At 36.4% G+C, this 21463-nt stretch overlaps 4 protein-coding genes and 1 pseudogene across 6 annotated transcripts; 1 reads left to right on the top strand and 4 right to left on the bottom strand.

Annotated features, from left to right (window-relative positions):
• Positions 1–5758: 5758 nt before the first annotated feature.
• LOC103343049 (non-specific lipid-transfer protein-like) lies at positions 5759–6617 on the bottom strand. Its single transcript, XM_008246727.3, has 2 exons — positions 6206–6617; positions 5759–6001 (listed from the first exon to the last, which is right to left on the bottom strand). Exons 1-2 carry the CDS (start codon positions 6547–6549, stop codon positions 5992–5994), a joined length of 354 nt encoding a protein of 117 aa, XP_008244949.1. The 5' UTR covers positions 6550–6617; the 3' UTR covers positions 5759–5991.
• Positions 6618–7692: 1075 nt separating this feature from the next.
• LOC103343057 (non-specific lipid-transfer protein 1-like) lies at positions 7693–8449 on the bottom strand. Its single transcript, XM_008246737.2, has 2 exons — positions 8013–8449; positions 7693–7871 (listed from the first exon to the last, which is right to left on the bottom strand). The coding sequence occupies exons 1-2, from the start codon at positions 8354–8356 to the stop codon at positions 7862–7864; spliced, it is 354 nt and encodes a 117-aa protein (XP_008244959.2). The 5' UTR covers positions 8357–8449; the 3' UTR covers positions 7693–7861.
• A 1280-nt stretch (positions 8450–9729) lies between these two features.
• Positions 9730–10274, bottom strand: LOC148921148 (non-specific lipid-transfer protein pseudogene; annotated as a pseudogene).
• A 948-nt stretch (positions 10275–11222) lies between these two features.
• LOC103343068 (non-specific lipid-transfer protein 1) lies at positions 11223–12013 on the bottom strand. Its single transcript, XM_008246748.3, has 2 exons — positions 11580–12013; positions 11223–11392 (listed from the first exon to the last, which is right to left on the bottom strand). The coding sequence occupies exons 1-2, from the start codon at positions 11921–11923 to the stop codon at positions 11383–11385; spliced, it is 354 nt and encodes a 117-aa protein (XP_008244970.1). The 5' UTR covers positions 11924–12013; the 3' UTR covers positions 11223–11382.
• Positions 12014–18709: 6696 nt separating this feature from the next.
• LOC103343077 (palmitoyl-monogalactosyldiacylglycerol delta-7 desaturase, chloroplastic-like) lies at positions 18710–20215 on the top strand. Of its 3 annotated transcripts, none has more exons than XM_089053710.1 (5): positions 18710–19028; positions 19124–19262; positions 19340–19476; positions 19591–19697; positions 19813–20215. In XM_089053710.1, the coding sequence occupies exons 1-5, from the start codon at positions 18750–18752 to the stop codon at positions 20078–20080; spliced, it is 930 nt and encodes a 309-aa protein (XP_088909836.1). In that variant the 5' UTR covers positions 18710–18749; the 3' UTR covers positions 20081–20215. The 3 variants fall into 3 exon arrangements, with proteins under 3 accessions (XP_088909836.1, XP_008244981.2, XP_088909831.1); XM_008246759.2 differs by having other exon boundaries at positions 19124–19264; positions 19333–19476; XM_089053705.1 differs by having other exon boundaries at positions 19124–19264; positions 19333–19506.
• Positions 20216–21463: the final 1248 nt, after the last annotated feature.

The raw sequence follows: 21463 nt of genomic DNA, 5'->3' as shown, positions 1-21463 counted from the left end.
ACCCTTGCCATCTCTACAAGCACTCTATTCTTTCTCTCCACAACACCATTTTGCTGAGGTGTAATAGGTGCAGAGAACTCATGTTTAATTCCCATTTCTTCACAAAATTTCAGAAACTGAGAATTCTCAAATTCAGAGCCATGATCTGTTCTAATTCTAACAAGAGGTAGATGACTAGTCATCTTCTCTTTTTGCAAAAGGTGACAAACAGACTTAAACCTTTGGAAAGTTTCAGATTTCTCACGTAAGAATGAGACCCAAGTGAACCTAGAGAAATCATCAACCATGGCAAGAATATATTTCTTTCCACCAAGGGACATGGTTTGGATAGGACCAACAAGATCCATGTGAACAAGTTTTAGACTAACATTTGTTTGAATGTGTTTGACCTTTTTGTGTGACACTCTAACTTGTTTGCCTAATTGACATCCTTCATAAACATGCAGATCAGATTTTTCAAGCTTTGGTAGACCACTTACTAACTCTCTCTTGGACAATTTATGCAAGTCTCTAAAATTCACATGTCCAAGCCTTTGATGCCACAAAACACTTGTTTCATTTACAACCTTGTTGCAAACTACTTCTTTTGCATCATTGACACCATCAATGTAGTAGCAATTGTCCCTAGACCTTGGCACGCTCACAATCTCATTGCCACCTTTTCCAATGATTTTGCAGCCATGCTTGGAGAATCTAACCTATACTATTCCATCATCACACAGCTGACTCACACTAATGAGATTGGATGTGAGACCCTCAACAAATCTAACATTCTTAAGCTCGGGCAGACCAGGGATACAAACAGTACCTTTTCCAACAACTTGAGACCTATGAGCTCCACCAAAAGTCACAGTGCCTCCATCAAAGGGGGTGAGAGATGAGAAAACATTTTTATCCCCAGACATATGTTTGGAACAGCCACTATCAAAATACCAAGAGTTGGTGTTTGAAGCAGCAAAAGCATTTAGCACAACAAGAGATTTGGTATGACCTCTTGCAATCCAAGTAGACTTAGGCACAATAGGAGAACTCATTTTGAGGGAGACAAGTTTGGCTATCTTAGTAACTTCATTCAGCAAATGATCAACTTGATCTTGCAAAGATCTGGGATTTCTTTTAGATTTTGAAGACAATTTTCTGGTCTTATCTTTGCTAAACATATGACAGACTGGTCGAATATGACCAGTCAACCCACACCTGTGACAAGTTGGAACAAACTTAGGTTTCTTGACAACCTGCTGAACATCAAGAGGTATAGTGACTGGAGTTTCTGATTTGACAAACTTAGTGGTAAAACTAGACGAACTAGAACCAAAGTTATTAAATCCAAGACCACCTTTGTCCCCATGAACTTTTCCCATATTCAACATTTTGTCAATTTTTGAAGCACCAATGGTCATAGATATAATCTTCCTATTTGCTTCATTCAATTCACCTAGGAGCTATTTGTTTGAGTTCTAGAAACCAATGTTAGTTCCTTGAGCACATTAACTTGATTCTCAAGGTTACTCCTAATTGACACAAGAGCATCACTTTTTTTTTCTGGAGACTCAAATTTGTCACTCAATTCCTTTTTGGTTTCTTTTAGGATGAGAATTTCATGTTGAAGATCTTGGTTATTGACCTCAAGTTTGAGGCTCTCTTCTTTCAAGAACAAGGTCTCTTTAAACAAACAATCATATTTTCTTCCTAATGACTCGTGTGACAGGTCATCTGACTCAGAATCAGATTCATCAGACATGGGCTGCACAGAGGCAACAAAGGCAATATGTTGGTCATCATCATCAGAGGAAGATGAATCCTCTTGAGACCCTTCACTTTCACTCTCACTCCAGCTCACTTTCAAGGCCTTGTCCTTTCCTTTGGAGTATTTTTTCTGATTGTTTGCACAGTCGGCAGCATAGTGTCCAATGCCTCCACATGTGAAGCACTTGACAGATTTTCTAAAATATTTCGTGAAAGGTTTGACATCCTTATTCCTCTCATTAGATCGATCAGTTGATGGTCTAAACAGTTTCTCACTACTAGAGCTGCCCTCTTTAGCAAACTTTCCCTATCCTTAAGAATTCTCCTAAATTTTTTGACAAACAAAGCCATCTCATCCTCAAAACCTGAGGATTTTTCACCACCTTTCAGAGAGGAAACATGCACTCCTTGAAGTGCAACATTTTTTGATTTTTTGGAGTCATTTTCTTCCATATTCAATTCCATCTCATAGGTTTTCAGTTTTCCTACAAGCTTACCAAGCTTAATTTCATTTAAATTTTAGATCTCCATGATTGCGATTTTCTTTGCTCTAAACCTAGATAGTAGAACACGAAGAATTTTCTGAACAACAAGAAGCTCTTCAATAGGTTGACCTAGACTCATGGCTTCATTTGTGATTATCTCAACTCTCCTATAGAACTCAGAAATAGACTCAGTTTCAGACATCCTAAGTTCTTCAAATTGTGCAAGCACCATCTGAAGTTTTAGGGCATGAACCACCCTTAGTTTATCCCAAGCTTGTTTAGCATTAGGGATGTGTTGTATATGTGCAAATTGTGTGCTAGACAAAGCTGTAACTAAGGCATTTCTGGCCTTCTTGTTCAAATATGCACCAAACACCTCAGCTTCAGTCCATTCTGACCTAGGCTTGGGCACAACCTCACCCTCAACAGTCTTAACCGGAGCAACCCACTCTTTTATGAGATACCCACTTGCATACTCATCAAGAGCATCAAGAAATATCTCAAATTTTTCTCTCCATGTAGCGTAGTTATTGCCGTCAAAATAGGGAGGGGAGTTGTAAGATCCAGCAACTCGATCCCTTTCCATAGTGAGCACACCTAAACACCAAAACAAATCCTAGGATCTCTCTATTTGTGTTAAGAGCTGACGCTCTGATACCAATTGAAATTGGTACTTAGGTGACAAAGGGTAAATTTAATCACACAAACAAGACAAAACAACACAGCAATCTTCACACACTTTAAACCTTGACCAAATACACATATGACTAGTCAACTGCTAGTCATGAACAATCACAATCAAGAGAACACACATATCATGCCACAATGTACCTGCAACCCTAGAAGATTACTAGTGACAATCTAGGCACTCAGAAGGACCCGTTAATCTAGGCATCCCCTGTGCTAGCAACAACTATGGTGAAAGTGTGAAATCATCATAATCATGCAAACATCAAACAGCAGATAAAGATGACTAGTCAACCACCAAGAACACAAACCCAGAAAAATTACAGATATACAAAACAGATTTTGTTCACCCAGAAACCCACCATTGGGAAAAACTGGGAGTCATCAACCGACCAGGCACTCCACTAAGTAGAAAAAGATTCTTACAAAGGAAACACAAGCAAGCTCAAGATGCACCTAGGTCTATTTAGGAATATGAGCAATACCTCATTTGTGCAATCTTCTTCTCCAACTTAGCAAAACTTGAAGCTCAGTTCTTCATGGCAATGGCAGCTCCTTCTCCAGCTCGTTCATCCCATGGCACTAGCTTGCAAGCTCCAACACAGACATGAAACCAATATTTGGATTCAAAGGAGAATGACCAATTTCTTCAAGAAACCATACTCTTGAAGAAATCAGTCTTGAATCTGACCTAGATATAAATGAGAGATGATTTAAATAGCTAGATGCAGATTCGGGTTTCAAAAGCAGTTTTTCAAAAAGAAATCAATTGGAAAAACTCATAGATGAAATATATGGTTCTCTCTTGAGGAAGAAGAAGAGAAAGAAAGCAAGGCAATCTTTCCAAAACTTCCACACGAAAGAGACAGCAGCCAAATGACCAAAAACGTAGCCTTTACAGCCAAAAAATTCCTTAGGTCAGAAAACACAGATGGCAGCAGAGAGAGAGAAAGAGGAATATGACAAAACAGTTTGTTATCTAGCTGGAAATCCTACAGAGCAAGGATGACTAGTCATCATTTTTATGAAGACTGTTTTATGAAATGATATGCAATGCACAATACCTTTGTCAACTGGCTTAAACCTCCATAGAGCAGAAGTTAGAGAAGAGCACCAAGAAAGGTTTTCCTTAATCTAAACTTGAGCTTGATAAATAACAAAACACATCCTATTACAAAGTTGTCAAGGGAAGCCAAAAGAAAATAGTAAAAACCATACATTAACATTTCTTACCATCGATACTCGCACAAACATCTTTCTTTTGTTAACTCCATCAATTGAAGTGTAGAACCTTCCTCTTTTGCAGAGGCCAACAGCGATCCTCGATGGCGTGAGGCAATAAACTCCGAACTTGCTGCTCTTGTTGACAATCACACTTGGACCCTTACTCCTTTGCCTCATGGCAAATTTCCCATTGACTGCAAGTGGGTGTACAAGATCAAACATCGTGCTGATGGTTCTACCGAGAGCTATAAAGCCCGCCTTATTGCCAAAGGTTTTACTCAAACAGAGGGCCTGGATTATCATGAAACTTTTTCTCCCACTGCCAAGATGATCACAGCTCGTTGTCTTTTGGCTGTTGCCGCCAGTCAACACTAGGTTATCCATCAACTTGATGTTCATAATGCCTTTCTCCATGGTGATTTACATAAGGAAATCTATATGTCTCCTCTTCCTGGTCTTCGGCGACAGGGGGAGAATCCGTGTGTCGCCTCCACAAATCTCTCTATGGACTGAAACAAGCTTCTCGACAGTGGTTTGCCAAGTTTACTAAAGCCATCCTTGCTGCTAGTTTTATCCAGTCAAAGGCCGATTATTCTCTCTTCACCCGCAAAGATGGCAAGTCTTTTACAGCATTATTAATTTATGTTGATGATATTCTGATTACATGAAATGATATTGATGCCATTAATTCTCTCAAAAGTTTTCTACACACCCGTTTCCATATCAAAGACTCTGGCGATTTGAAATATTTTTTGGGTATTAAGTATCCCAATCCAAGAAAGGTATTTATGTTTCACAAAGAAAATATGCACTTGAGATACTCAAAGATTATGGGTTCTTAGATGCTCGACCAATTGACTTTCCAATGGAGGAAGCCAAGCTTTCTGACAAAGGTGAACTGCTCAAAGATCCCGAAAAATACAGACGATTGGTGGGACAACTGCTTTATCTAACTATTACCCAACTAGACATCACCTATTCGGTACATGTCCTAAGCCGTTTCATGCACCAGCCACAATTACATCACATGGATGCTGCTCTTCGTGTTGTTCGATATCTCAAGTCTACTCTTGGTCAAGGTTTGCTTTTTCAGTTTGATAACAAGTTAGATTTAATTGCTTATTCCTATTCGGATTGGGATGGTTGTCCCATAACCCGCCGTTCAACTACTGGATATTGTGTATTCTTGGGTAATTCATTGATTTCCTGGCGAGCAAAGAGACAAAGGATGGTTTCATTGTCCTCTGTAGAAGCCGAATATAGGGCCATGGCAAGCACCTGTTGTGAGGTTACTTGGTTACGTTTTTTGTTGCAAGATTTGCACTTGTCATCTTCAGAAGCATCTCGTATGTATTGTGATAATCAGGTGGCATTACATATAGCAGCAAATCCAGTCTTCCATGAGAGAACACGACATACTGAGATGGATTGTCATTTTATTCGTGACAAAATACTTGATGGCACTGTTTCTACATGGCATGTGAATTCTTCGCAACAACTAGCTGATACATTTACAAAACCTTTGGGCAAGGAGAAGTTTTCAGCTATGTTACGCAAGTTGGGCGTTCTGGACATTCACTCTCCAACTTGAGGGGGAGTGTTAGAAAGTAAATGTATTTTAGATAGGAAAGAATTTGTAATTGATTCATATATCCAATCCTTCCCTTAGATGGAATTCCTAGATTGTAGGATTCCTTATTGTACAAGGAAAACTCGTGTATCTATGTTATTAATAAAATATTCATTCAAGCCAAATATATTTTTCTACAAGTACTAGGGACGATGAGGAATCGCACTTTGTTTTCATTCTCATATTATTTGGGGCCGAAAAATTAATCTCCCATCGAGCTCACTCCACGCTGCAACACAACAACAAAACATAGCAAAATCAATAAAATACTATCATTTTTTTCTTCATGAGAAACATGTATTAGTTAAAAACCAAGTTAATTTGGAGTTTCGATGACATGAAACCGTTACATCAAAACGCAATGGTTGGCAGTCAAATTAGATTAAATTTTGATGCAACCCTAGTTGAGTACTGTGGGGTTTTTGATACGTACTTAGTGCAGTTGGGGTTGGGTCTAATCTTGTAAGGAACATTGACTCCACACTTGGCGGGAAGCTCTTCTGCCATGGTTGGATTAACTCCGGTCAAGCTAGAAGCATTATGTTTCAGACAATTGCAAATGGTCCGGCGCTCAGCGGTGGTTCTTCCCAAGTCATTGAGGTTGCTAATTCCTCTGCAACAAGGTTTAGGGACAGCTCCGCAATTCCTCAAGTAGTCTAGGCATGGAACGAGGTTGCGGGACACTTGGTCACATGTTATGGCATAGGCTATGGGTACACTCACCACCATGCACAAGGCCACAAACACAGCAAGCTTAATCAATGCATAGCTAGCCATAAATAATGACTTTGATGCTCGGAGAAAAAAAAGTGTATGAAATGGATCAGTAATATCACTTGATTAGTTTGGGGACTTTGGGTGAGTAGCAAGGTAACATAGTCCCGTGATTTATATAGAGAGGAAATTGGGTGAATGGAAGGTCGAGTGACAAGACTTATCATTGGATTATTGGATGAATATGTTGGTGCTGATGAGTAATTTCTAAGTGAAATTTGTCACACTATCATATAGTGTTACACTTCACTCGTTATGTTTTATCTATTGATATTATATTTATAAACTCGTTATCTATGGCTAGCATGTGCATTAATGTATACGTATTACATTAATTATTATTATATGATGGTGAATATAATTATCTTGGTAACATGGTAAAAGAAAATGTAACCATCTCTTAAACACATGTGAATTCAGGTGGGAACAGAAAGTTTACATGAGCCAAAACATGTGCGTATGAGTTGGGGAGAGGGAGTCGGTGTTACAGTTGAGTCCCTTAAATGCTGTTAGGCACAGATTGATCAAACTTAACTATAGCCTAAATAATCTGCGCAATTAAGGTGCACCGACCATCATGCACATGACCAATATACAGCCTACCATCTAGCTTCATTGGCCCGGTTGGTCTATAAGATTCAGATATTTACCACCATAAGCCCTAGTTCCCCATTTTTTTAGAACACAATATATGCAAAGAACCACTAGTGTAGTGGTTTGAAGTATTTATTTTATTAAGAAACGGAGCATTTACTTTATTAAGTAACGTCATGAGTTCGAGCATCCATGTAGCATGTGTGAGTTTAATATACTATCGTCTATCTCAATAAGAAAAAATAACACAATATACCAATAATTCATTTTTTGGATTTTCTCAGTGAAAAATCTTGCGAAAAACCATAATTTAACAGAGAATTGAATTATTATTCAATGAGCACCATTCCGTGTGGGTCCAAACCCACGTGAGGCAGGCATTCTTGTACTGAACCCTTACAAATATACACGTCTTAATTTGTATCTCAAATGGACTTAAGCAAGCTAGCTTTGTTTTTGTTTTTTTTTTTATATAAATATTTTCTTAGATTATTAGGATTGAGGAAGAGGGATCTGAATAATTATAGGAAAAAAGAAGAGCAAAAAACATCATTACTTAAACATAAATATTATTAGTTATACAAAGATAAAGATTACATAGATTAACTTATCGATTCCGCCATGAGGAATCCCTAAGTGGATCACATAGCCACATTTTTATTCTCACTCTCTAATATTATCTGCGGCCGAAAATACTTGTCTCATTTCATTGATATCAAGCTCACTTCACGCTGCAACACCACAACAAAACACACCCAAAAGTCAGTCAATTGTCAACAAGTTAGACCAAAATTTCGTTAATATGAACCATTGAATTTTGATCAAACCTACAAAAACTAAAACTTGGAGTTCTTTTTATTTTTAATACGTACGCGGCGCAGTTGATGAAGGTGTTAATCTTGTAAGGAACATTAACTCCACACTTGCCGGGAAGTGCTGCGGCATTGTTAGGGTTGACTCCGGAGATGCTGCCGGAAAGCTGTTTCAGGCAGTTGCAAGCGGCCTGCCGGTCAGCGGTGGTCTTTGCCAAGCCGCTGACGGTCCTAATGCCTTTGCAGCAAGCTGGAGGCACAGCTCCACGGCCTTTCACGTAGGGTATGCATGGTGCAAGGTTGCTGGACACTTGGCCACATGTTATGGCTTGAGCAATGGGCACGCTCACAACCATGCACAAGGCCACCACCAAAGCAAGCTTAGTCATGGCAGAGTAAGCCATCTCTCTCGACTACGATGATCCAAGAAAAAAGGAGTTTGAAATGGATTTGTATAAGCACTTGATTTGAGGAACTTGAGAGTAGTGAGTGGTATGGCACCATGCTCTTGTGTTTATATAGAGAAGAAATTAGGTGAATGGAAGGTAGAGTGACCACTTTAATGTAATAAATGAATTATTGATGCCTATTTATTACATCTATTATTATTATTAATTGTTACATTAAAAATAATATTATATTATAAATAGATTCATTCTAACATGATAATTTATACACACAAAAAACCTCTAAAAATAATGCTAATACGATGTAAGTAAAATATTTTTATTTCATATTATATAATTGAGTTATTCATCATACTAATTCTTGTCTTTAAATTCATAGTCGTGCAACATAAATTAGATAAGGTAAAAATAAATTTCCCCACAGTTGTTAACCTTTTACAACAAACGTGCAGTTGTGAACAAAAAAAATTACACATGACCCCAAAAATATGTGTAGGATGGGAGGGAGTCAGTTGGAAAAAAGAAGCCACCTTGTCTATAGCCTAGGTTTGCCAAACTAAAGGTCCGTCTCTCTGGGTGAGCTATGATTTTATTTTTTTAGCTGGAAAAAAGAAGCCACCTAGGCTATAGCCCAGGTTTGCCAAACTAAAGCTCTGTCCCTGGCCTGGTCCTCTAGCAGTCAGGTGGCTTATGCATGGCAACATGGCTGCAGTCACATCGCTACACGTTATGGCCTGGGCTGAGGGGGCACCCACCAACATGCGCATGAGCAACACAAGAACTGCTACCTTCGTTGGTGCACCAGAGTTTGCCATATTCGTTGTAACTGTCCAAACGTTCGATCACTTTCATAATAAAGAGGTCTACAATTTGGATTGGTAAACAAAAACGTGGCCTAACGTTTCAATCCATGACCAACAGCAACCAAAGGTTGTAAGTGATCTCGAATTTTCTTGAAGGGCCGAGGCTTAGCCGAACCGTTATTGACATAGCCCAATATGGCAAGGCATTGGGTCGGTTTGGGCTGTCATCGACAGTGTGAGTTGGTCCAATTGGTCTGTGTGTGTAATGATCATGAAAGAAAATGGGATAAAGCAGTTTAACTTTAATCTCTCTTCACCAATTGACAAATTATTTTTTCCGTTTTGTCTGAACTCATTTGTTAATTGTTGATGTTATTTTGTCGCCTGAACGCCTAATTATAATTATCGATAGGAAGAACTTTCCTATTGAGATAGGCGATAGCAATCCACCATTAACTATTGAATTCAATTTGATAGAAGTCCAAAATTTGTTGCTCAGATGAGCTACTTTTGCTATTTTTTGTTTCGTTTTTTATTCAACTCTTACAAAAGGAAGGGAGAGTCAAGTAAAAAAGAAAAGAGAAGAACATTTCTTTTATTATAAATTCCATATAAGTATTACAATATTCATCACCATGTGGATGAAAATCGAAGTATTAGGGACGATGAGGAATCACACTTTGTTTTCATTCTCATATTATTTGGGGCCGAAAAATTAATCTCCCAAGTCATTGAGGTTGGTAGAGGCATTCTGTTTCAGACAATTGCAAATGGTCCGGCGCTCAGCAGTGGTTCTTCCCAAGTCATTGAGGTTGCTAATTCCTCTGCAACAAGGTTCAGGGACAGCTCCGCAATTCCTCAAGTAGTCTAGGCATGGAACGAGGTTGCGGGACACTTGGTCACATGTTATGGCATAGGCTATGGGTACACTCACCACCATGCACAAGGCCACAAACACGGCAAGCTTAATCAATGCATAGCTAGCCATAAATAATGACTTTGATGCTCGGATAAAAAAATGAGTACGAAATGGATCGGTAATATCACTTGATTAGTTTGGGGACTTGGGTGAGTAGTAAGGCAATATAGTCTGGTGATTTATATAGAGAGGAAATTGGTGAATGGAAGGTCGAGTGACAAGACTTATCATTGGATCATTGGATGAATATGCTGGTGTTGATAAGTAATTTTTGAGTGAAATTTGTCACACTATCATATAGTGTTACACTTCACTCGTTATGTTTTATCTATTGATATTATATTTATAAACTCATTATCTATGGCTAGCATGTGGATTAATGTATACTTATTACATTAATTATTAATATTATGGCGAGTATATTTATCTTGGTAACATGGTAAAAGAAAATGTAACCATCTCTTAAACACATGTGAATTCAGATGGGAACAGAAAGTTTACATGAGCCAAAACATGTGCGTAGGAGTTGGGGAGAGGGAGTTGGTGTTACAGTTGAGTCCCTTAAATGCTGTTAGGCACAGGTTGATCAAACTTAATTATAGCCTAAATAATCTGCGCAGTTAAGGTGCACCAACCACCATGCACATGACCAACATACAGCCTACCATCTAGCTTCATTGGCCCGGTTGGTCTATAAGATTCAGATATTTACCACCATAAGCCCTAGTTCCCCATTTTTTAAAAACACAATATACATGCAAAGAACCATTGGTGTACTAGTTTGGAGTATTTACTTTATTAAGTAAAGTCATAAATTCGAATATTCGTATAGTATGTGAGTTTAATATATTATTATACATAAAATAAGAATTCAAATTATAAAAATTATAATTTAATAGAGAATTGAATTATTATTCAATGAGCACCAATCCGTGTGGGTCCAAACCCACGTGGGGCAGGCATTCTTGTACTGAACCATTATAAATATACACGTCTTAATTTGTATCTCCATGGAGTTAAGCAAGCTAGCTTTGTTTTTGTTTTTGTTTTTATTTTTATAAATATTTTCTTTGATTATTTAGTAGGATTGAGGAAGAGGGATTTGAATAATTATAGGAAAAAAGAAGAGCAAAAAAGAACATTACTTAAACATAAATTATATTAGTTATAGAAAGATAAATATTACATAGAATAACTTAACGATTCCGTCGTGAGGAATTCCTAAGTGGACCACATAGCCACATTTTTATTCTCACTCTCTAATATTATCTGCGGCCGAAAACACATCTCCCATATCATGCTCACTTCACGCTGCAACACCACAACAAAACACACCCAAAAATCAGTCAATTATATAATGTTCCGCATTTAATTGTCACCAAAATTTCAACGATCCACATTTAAAAAGTTAAGTTTTGAAATAATGTGAACCGTTGAATTTTGATCAAATCTACAAAAAATTAAAATTTGAAGAGTTCTTTTTATTGTTAATACGTACGTGGCGCAGTTGGTAGAGGCGCTAATCTTGTAAGGAATATTAACTCCACACTTGCCGGGAAGCCCTGCGGCATTGTTAGGGTTGACTCCGGAGATGCTGCCAGAGAGCTGTTTCAGGCAATTGCAAGCGGCCCGGCGGTCAGGGGTGGTCCTTGCCAAGCCGTTGACGGCCCTAATGCCGTTGCAGCAAGCTGGAGGCACAACTCCACCTTTTCTCACGTAGTTTATGCATGGTGCAAGGCTGCTGGACACTTGGCCACATGTTATGGCTTGAGCAATGGGCACGCTCACAACCATGCACAAGGCCACCACCAAAGCAAGCTTAGTCATGGCAGAGTAAGCCATCTCTCTCGACTATGATGATCGAAGAAAAAAGGAGCTTGAAATGGACTTGTAAGCACTTGATTTGAGGAACTTGAGAGTAGTGAGTGGTATGGCACCATGCTCTTGTGTTTATATAGAGAAGAAATGGGGTGAATGGAAGGTAGAGTGACCACTTGAATGTAATACATGAATTATTGATGCCCATTTATTACATCTATTATTATTAACAATTGTTATATTAAAAATAATAGTATATAATAAATAGATTCATTCTAACATGATAATTTATACACACACAATACCTCTAAAAATAATGCTAATACGATGCAAGTAAAATATTTTTATTTCATATTTTGAAATTGAGTTATTCATCATACTAATTTTTGTCTTTAAATTCACAGTCGTGCAACATAACTTAAATAAGGTAAAAATAAATTTCCCCACAGTTGTTAACCTTTTACAACAAACGCAGTTATGAACAAAAAAAAAATTACACATGACCCCAAAAATATGTGTAGGAGTTGGGAGGGAGTCGGTTGGTGGTTGGGGTGGATTTAATGCTTGGGGTTCAAGTTTTAAGATTGCAGTTGGGTCCCTTAAATGCTCTTAAGCACAAATTGAGCCTAATGACATAAATGATCCCCCCAACTAACCACATGAAAGAGAAGGCCAAAACAAAGAGAAAATGATTTGGAAAATGCTAGGGAAACCCAACTTTAGATACTTAACTTGTGTATCATCTCTAATAGAGCGTGAGACCCATTGTATTGGTGGACTCCACCTCTATTATAAAGATGATACACAAGTTGGTATCTAAAGTTGATCTCTCTAACATGACTCAAATGATCCCCCATGGATCATGACTATCCCAAAAGGGTAAAACCAGGATAATATATCATATTAACCTTGGATAATGTCTTCCCCCAGTTTGGCTTGGCACCTCAAACTTATCTCTGATCAAAATAGGGCTTGCTGGCAACTTAGTTGGGTGCACAGTCAAGGTCGGGGTCCCATGATATTAATGTGAATTGGTGCATACTGCATAATTGATTTGTTTCACTTAAATGTTTCTTGTTGACACTCGAGTGTACCAGACCCGTGTCTCCCTGCCATTCGTGTTTGCTCCAAAACCAGGTAAGAAAAAACTTTTGGTCATCAAAATCTATTGTTTTTATGTTTGTAAAACGAGGCAAATTATTTAAGAACCATCTCCTTCATGGTAAATCCGTCCGACTATTCAGCTTTCCATCTATTTGTTCATGCACCCACTCTCTTGAACAAAAAGCTTTATCCAAATATTGCAATTTGTAATTTGTTAGAATATATTCTTTGAAAACCTCAACTTTTAAAACAAGAAATTTATTTTCGGTACTCATCATGACATTTCATTTGATTTTATTTAAGTTTCTTGACCGTTGGATTGGATAGGATCAAGGTCTAAAATATCGAGAGTTTCATAAATATTAGTGGTCAAATAACACGGATATATTCATGGAAATATCGATATCGATAAAAATTGAATAAAAATCACGAAAATTGTGAGACAAACTTGTAAATTTTTATTGAAACTTTAGAAGATGTTTATTTAGTCAATTGTCTATTATTTTATCACAAAAAAATTGGAATAGAATGCATGGCATGATGAGTTTGAGTGATTTAAGTTGATTATATAGCGACATGACAAACACTGTGTCTTTAAAAAATATGTAGTAATTAATGAAAGAAAATTAAACACACCATAATTTTTTAGTTATAATAATTTACTATAATATATTACATATGATAAGATATATGAGCTTGACAAAAAAACAAAAATAAAATATATAAGTAACTTAGTACCACATAGAAACAATTCATATTAAAATTGAAACTTAGTATCACATATAATGAACAATATTAAAACTCAATAGTGAATAATAATACAACTCCATAATATATAACAAAAAATAAAATACAACTCCATAATAAAATAATAAATAATATTAAACATATGCCTAAATTTATCCTTAGGGAATTTTTTTTTTAATGGAAATTTATCCTATATAATATTAGATTGCAGAAATTTTAAAAGCCATATAAATATTACACGTCATAGCTTTATTAAGAAACTCATCTGCATCGTGTTGGATAAGGCTCAGTAGGTGGATGGGAAAAAGAGGGGTTTGAATCCCTTTGTGTGCAAGAGCGCGATTTCTCAATAATTTTCATTTATTGTTCAGTTTCATATCGCAATATTATCGATAATATCGCGATATGTTGCCCAAATAATGCATGAGCGAATAGGAAATTATCACCTCCGACATTATCGCAATATTATCGACGAAAATATCAATGTGTGGTGTTCATATAGCGAAAAGATGAATACTAACAACCTTCTCTCTAACCTTCTTCTTTGGACCATCTCTATTTTTCGCTTGACATATGTCATTCTCCTTGCACTTAAAACAATGTCATTAATATATTATATAAGCTAACTTTTGTTTTCCAAGTTTACCCTTATTAAATTTATTCAACTTATCCAAAAAAACTTCACAACTTTCTTACCATCTTATTTTATTTTTATTAACATCAAATTTTTTTTTTTAAAGAAAATATTTGTTATTAAAAAAAAAAGGAAATGTACTTTTTTTTATAAAAAAAAAAGCCTAAACTTGACGTTTAAAAAACAAGAGAGGAACATTTCCTTTTTTTTAAAAAAAAAAAAGCAGACATTTTCTTAAATTTTAAAAAAAACTGACGTTTTAAAAAAAAAAAGATGGTGAAAAAGTTGTGAAATTTTTTAGGATAAATTGAATACATTTAATAAGAGTAAACTTGAAAAATAAAAGTTAATTTGTGTAATATATTAATAATATTATTTTAAATGTAAGGAGAATAACACTCAGAGAGAATGTGGATAGCATTCCTCCAAAGGACAGGAAAAATAGTAGTGGGAGGTTGTGCGTTTCTGTGTCCAGAATTAATGGCACTGACTGTAGACGTCTGGTTTCAATGCCCTCCAAAACGCGTGCAGAAGATGATCGAGACTCGATGTGCATGCATTGCTATAAACGACAATCTCAGCTGATAGAAAGATGTGTTGGGTTATCATAAAATTTCTAAAAGTTATTTCAGCATTTAACTTGGAATAATCTAACAATTATCTTTTGATGAAGTTTCTGGTTCCTTAACAAGAGAATGAGATTGCAAGAATCTTAGAAAGATGCAACACATGCATGCATGTATTCTGGAATTTGTAATAAAATACTCATATGAAAAATGAATTCAACACAAGTAGATCTAGAGGTTACGTTTGTGTGTGGTTCATCAATTACAGGCGCTCGAATTCAGTTAACATGCAAGGATGGTCGCCTGTAATTGGGGTAAGACTCACACTCATAGCCTCACAGGCAAGGTTGGTCACCAGTTTAGGATCGTGGTCAAGCTCATAGAACATGGGCAATATGAATTGGGAAAGGTTGGTCACCATTTTTTATTTTTTCTTCTTTGTGTCCTTTTGTGGGTAAAGTTACTTGTTTTCTAGGGTTAAATTTACTTTGTTATGTTATTGACAAATATAAAATGTAATTCTTTTCTTATCGTTTAGACTATCGCTTATAAAAAAATAAAAATAAATGTAACCTGACTGAGACTGACTGCTGGTTGGCAGTTGAACTTGAATGCATTACTGGCATTAATTGGCAAAATTTGACGTTTCCTGAGGCAGGGGCTCGTCTTCCCATGCTGCGTTGTTCAATTTTAATGTAAATATTTTGCAGATGATCTGAATTTGTATATATACGTTTTTATTCTTGATAATCGCTATGAGCCCCCCAAATATAATTCTGTGAAATTGATAGAACTCAGTCTCACATTTCTGATAGCATTTGCAAAAGAGAGCAAGCATTCTAAAGAAAGGACTATTGCCCGATCTTGTAGAGGATGCAAAATTACGAAAAACAGTAGCCGTACCTTGTACACTGTTTTCCTTGGGTTTTGCAACAACACTAGTAAGTTTGAATAGTCATAGATCTCTCTGACTAACCATTACCAAATAATATTTGTTATTATGGATTGGTGTGCCACACCGACACCCACACCCACACCGATTGATGTGTAAGTGAGCCGGCCGCATTGACATTGTGCCATGCCTATTCTTTCCCACCGAAAGCCAACAGCAACCAATGGGTTGTGGTCCAGCCTCCTTCCATAGCTGCCCTCCCCTGCATTATTCATTCATATTTGCAGCAAACTAACTAATTAGGGTTCTACTACGTTCACATAGGCCTTGAAGATTTGATAGCTAGAAATGCTTTCGCAATCAAATGAGTATAGTCTTCTGTTCCTTCCTTTGGCACTAGTCATATTTCATTGTGCGGACTAGAAACACGTTTACCTACAGACAACGGTGCAGCTGAGCCTCGACTCACAAGTAATGAAAGAAAGACTGACACGCGTCCATATATCCTGCATTTCCGACACGTCGTACGTCTCTGTCAATCGTTTATGATTGATTCGGACGACGGAACGGAAGATGGGAGACTGACGAGTACACGGATCCTGCCCGTGAGGCCTCTATTATTTCTCTGAATGGTTGTGGGCCCACCTCATTTGTGGTTGTGAATTCACCATCCAATTCAAATCAGACAAGGTTAGGCCGTATCCGGACAGGGGTTATATCTCAAATATAACTCTAAAGTAATAAAGACTCATCTCCAATCATAAGCTAAACAAAATTTTAACTAAATTTGGAGAGCCACATTTGGCTATTTAGTTCTTCAACCAAAGGCCATATTTAGCTCAGTTTTAGCATATGTCAAATTTTTTGTGAGCCCTATACATGTGCTTTTGAAGAAGATAAATTATTAAGTGTGGGTAAAAGCACGAATCATCTCGTACAAATGCATATCCAACGGCCAACAATAAAAGTACTAACGTCATCGATATATTTTTAAAAGCATTTTTAAATGTTTTCAATTCGTATTGTTTAAGAAAAATTTATCAAAAATTATTGGTCATGACCATTGGAGGTCAGACCATTTAAACCCAACCATTTTTATTTTATTTTAATGTGATCACCTTTTTAAATGTTTTCAATTCGTAAAAAATTATTAAAAAAATGAATGGTCATAACCGTTGGAGGTCAGACAATTGAAACCCATTTTTGTTTCTTTTAGAAAAAATAAATGTGGTCACCTTTCTAAATGTTTTCAAGTGTTGTTTAAAAATAATAATAAAAAATTATTGGTCATGAAATATTGTCTCTAAATAGTAATTTAATGGTAATTTATTAAATTAAACAACGCATAGTTATGAAATGTATGAATGTTGTACCATAGTTTTTCTCAAAATAATAAAATATAAAAGTATCCTAAAATATAGCTATACATAGTTGGAAATGGAAAAAATTTAGCCATACACTATTTTTTAAAAAATTAATATTTTAGAAGACTAAATATTTAGTTTTGAACTACATTTAGCACTATGAACTTAAGATGACCTTACCTATCAATTTGCCACCGTTGACGTTGTTGCATCTTTTTTCACATTCTTCAAGTTTATTTATTTGTTTTTATCTATTTGTAAATTGATAACATATTCAAGGGGGGAGCCCAATCAAACTTTTGGATTTGTACATCAAGTTTGCAAGTTATAGCTGCCATGTTGAAAGGCCCACTTGATTTCATTGATGCTCAGGTTGAACAACAAAATCTTGGAGAGTTGGGTCACATGCAAACTTCTTATTGAGGAGGGCCCAATGCTGCATCGCGATCAATAAGGCCCTTTGTAAGATGAATGAGAGACAAGATTGACAAAAAGTCAACACAAAAACAAAACGGAGGTTGACAAATTACATTCCTATTAATTTGGTGACGGTAAGCCGTTGATGCGCTGTAGGACACACACACTATTCTCAATCATATTACTCTTTTTTTTAGTACAAACGATAATCAAAATTACTTGGGAGGGAGGAATTTCACACACACAAACTACTATATTGTCATGAAATTCGAACCTGAAAACTATTAATTTGCAAATTAAAGTCTTTTTCAATTAGACTAGATCATGTAGACATTCACAACTGTATTATTTGTTTACATAGGCTATAAGCCATATTGTTAGGCCAGGCTCTATCCCAAATCGCAAGGACACTAGATATTGGTCCGTCTTGGCCCATATATTTAATAATGGAATTAATATGAAGGCCCATATCTTTTAATTTTGGAGCTGCAAGCCACTAATAGTTTATGCAAGTTGCAACCATCAACTCACTCATTCTCCACCACATTTTTTCCCGTGGCCCTACCTACAATCACCATTCATATCAGGCAATTGCTGCAATATTATTCTTCAATATTATATTCTTGCAATGCATACTTGGGGACGGGGCAAACTGGCAAATACATGCAAAAAGGGCCTTCTTATACTGTTCATGAAGAGATTGGTAGATTACCTCTCGATCAAAAGTTTAAGCTGTCAATAAGGCTGTCCGAAGGAAGGAAAGAACAAAGACTATAAAATCGGAATTGGGACGATATTATGTTAGATTATCACTATCTCTAAAAGTTTAAGTTATTAGAAAATGAGCCAACAATGTATATCAAACGAATAAAGATAAAGTTGTTTAAACATCATGCCCCCACTAAATTAATTAATAATACATGCATCACCCACACAAGAAATCCGGCCACTTTCTTCGTTTAAGAGTTTTAGCTTGGAAATGAATGGTCAGGAGGTCGAAGAAGGTAGAAACTCTATCCATTTAGAACTATAACTATATATACAAGTGTACCCGAACATCTTCTCATAAACACTTCAGACAAAGGTACTTACTAAAGAAGCAGAACTAAGAGTCTGTGTGACAAATATGCCAGCTTGGGTGGTGAAGTCGAGGGTTGAATTTTTGGGGAGGGAATGGAACTTTGTGGATATAGGCACAATCGTTTTCCTTTCCACTTTGCATGTCCTTGTTCTTTTGGCGCCATTTCATTTCAACTGGAGGGCATTTTGGTTGGCCGTGGCACTCTATTATCTCACAGGCCTAGGTGTCACTCTATCTTACCATAGGCAACTTTCCAACCGGAGTTTTAAGCATCCCAAATGGCTTGAATATTTCTTTGCCTATTGCGGTGTATTGTCAGTTCAGGTCTGTGAATCAAATTCATCATCAGTTGTGTGACAAGTTTTAATTGTAACACTTCATTTTTTTTATAAATTTTTATACACGGTTTTGGTTTGCAGGGAAGTCCAATCGAATGGGCGAGCACACACAGGAATCACCACCAGTTTACTGACACGTGGGACGACCCTCATAGCCCCATCAAAGGATTGTGGTTTAGTCACATTGGTTGGCTCTTTGATTATCGTTCTCGATTTGGAAGTGTATAGAAACATGACACATTCTTTCACTACGTAGCATTTTTTTTTAACACCTAGGTTGATTTTTGCAGTATGAAGGACGGCTAAAGAACGTTGATGATTTAAAAAGGCAGAAGTTCTATAGATTTCTTCATGTCACGTACCCGCTTCACTCAATAGCTTTTGGAGTTTTACTATATGCCCTAGGAGGAATGCCCTTTTTAGCTTGGGGATTGGTAAGATTGCTCCTAATGTTGTTTTTCTTTGTTAGTGAAGTGCTAGCTTTGTTGAGCAAAAGAATAAAATTCTAGCTTAGCCTTGAACCGACGTTTGGTTTTCTTTGTTTGCAGGGTGTGAGGGCGGCATTATTTGCCCATGCTAATTTTGCACTAAATTCAATTTGCCATAGATGGGGCAAGAAAGTATGGGACACTGGTGATATGTCTAGAAACAACTGGTAATATTGTAGTTTTTATGCACTAAAATATTGTAGATATGTGTGTGTGTATATATATATATATACACCTATATTATTTGTGTATTCAAATAATATTTTGTAATTGCATGTTTAGGGTATTTGGATTGCTCACACATGGAGAAGGTTGGCACAATAACCACCATGCTTTTCAGTACTCAGCTCGGCATGGCTTCGAGTGGTGGGAAGTTGATGTTACTTGGTATGCAATAAGATTTCTTGAAATTGTTGGTTTGGCAACAGATGTGAAACTCCCAAGTGAGACTCAGAAGAAACGAAAAGCTTTATCCAACAAACTCAACGAGGAAAAGCTTGAAACACAAGTGAACAACACAAAGCTTGGAACCGAAGCCAAAAATGAATGACGGAAGCTCAAACTTATGCTCCAAACATTTTACTATTCTTTTAAAGAAAGCTTCAATTCTTATGTGCTTTCATCTAATCATAATTAACAAATATTATACATTATGGCCCACGTATGTCAGGCTATAATAAAATGTAAAGGCAATGTGCAAAATGTAATAATGTATACAATTCAATATATGATGTCATCGTGTGAATAAAAATAAGGAAAATTTGTATAAATGTTACCTGAATTTTTAGTTATGTGTGTGATTACCACTTGAACTTTCAATTTTTATTATTAATCACCTGAACTTTGCAAAGTATAGCAATTTACCTTCTATTATAACTCCATTGAAATTGCAGTTAAATAAAGTCATATGTTGAACGTGTGATATTTTTTAAAGGACATTTTCATCAATTTATTAGAATTGAAAAGAAATCAGAATTCAACCTAATTAATTATCCCCCAACCTCCCCCCACCCCTCTCCTCTCTCTCTCTCTCTCTCTCCAACTGCACAAACAAGAGGCCAAACTCTGCAAATCAATAACAATTCAGCAATATTTAATTGATTTCTTTATAAACGGAAATTTTAACAGAGTTACGCGTACGTGGTAAATTGCTACACTTTATAAAATTTAGGTGGTTAATAATGAAAATTAAAAGTTCAAGTGATAATCTCGCACAAGCTTAAAAGTTCTAGTGGCATTTATGCAAATTTCTCTAAAAATAAGGGAATTGAAATTCCTTTGAACATTCCGTAAAAATGAAGAGAGTTTCAATGGAATTGACTATAACATACAAGTTATAGACATATTAAAATAGTTACACCAATAAATAAATCTTAAAAAAGAAACTGACAATTTTAGGAAAATTACGACTATCTCAATTCCATTTCTACAATGTACATGTCAACCCGAACACATCATCATCTTCCTAACAAGAGCCCTTAGTTGGACGGCCAGTAGGTCAACCAATCAATCTATATTATCTATCCTTCATATCCATATTCATGTGACCTCAACCCTCCAACAATCACTACACGTCAGTTTATTGTTTCTTCTTACTCTCGTGATTCTTCCTTACTTTTCTCAAACACCCCCACCCCACCCTAAACAAAACATGATTAAACTATATTATCATCTAAACTTTGTGTTTTTGGGTTGACATTTGCCATTAATAGTTATGAGCTTGTCGGTTTACAGGAAAGGAAAATTTAAATTTAAATCCCATGTCATAAGTCAAAGCAATTATGCAAAAAGATATAGGAGCACGAGTGAGTCGGAGAGTTGGGTCCAAAGAAGACCAGATCAAGGAAGGAGGGCCCAACATATAACATTTTGCATGTGTTTATCATAATATTTTGATCAGATGGTGATTGGTCACCGAGTTTGAATCAAAACC

The sequence above is a fragment of the Prunus mume genome, linkage group LG1 (genome assembly GCF_029339155.1).
Source record: "Prunus mume cultivar Tortuosa linkage group LG1, ASM2933915v1, whole genome shotgun sequence".
NCBI lineage: Eukaryota > Viridiplantae > Streptophyta > Magnoliopsida > Rosales > Rosaceae > Prunus > Prunus mume.
The sequence above is the reverse complement of the archived record's forward strand: the minus strand, read 5'-3'. Positions and strand labels throughout refer to the sequence as shown.

Bases quoted from the DNA above. Each gene is read 5' to 3' on its own strand.
- LOC103343057 (XM_008246737.2), bottom strand. From the start codon at position 8,356: ATGGCTTACTCTGCCATGACTAAGCTTGCTTTGGTGGTGGCCTTGTGC.
- LOC103343049 (XM_008246727.3), bottom strand. From the start codon at position 6,549: ATGGCTAGCTATGCATTGATTAAGCTTGCTGTGTTTGTGGCCTTGTGC.
- LOC103343077 (XM_089053705.1), top strand. From the start codon at position 18,750: ATGCCAGCTTGGGTGGTGAAGTCGAGGGTTGAATTTTTGGGGAGGGAA. The intron at 19,029-19,123 runs GTCTGTGAATCA...TTTGGTTTGCAG, and splicing joins GCGGTGTATTGTCAGTTCAG to GGAAGTCCAATCGAATGGGC. The intron at 19,265-19,332 runs GTATAGAAACAT...TGATTTTTGCAG, and splicing joins ATCGTTCTCGATTTGGAAGT to TATGAAGGACGGCTAAAGAA.
- LOC103343068 (XM_008246748.3), bottom strand. From the start codon at position 11,923: ATGGCTTACTCTGCCATGACTAAGCTTGCTTTGGTGGTGGCCTTGTGC.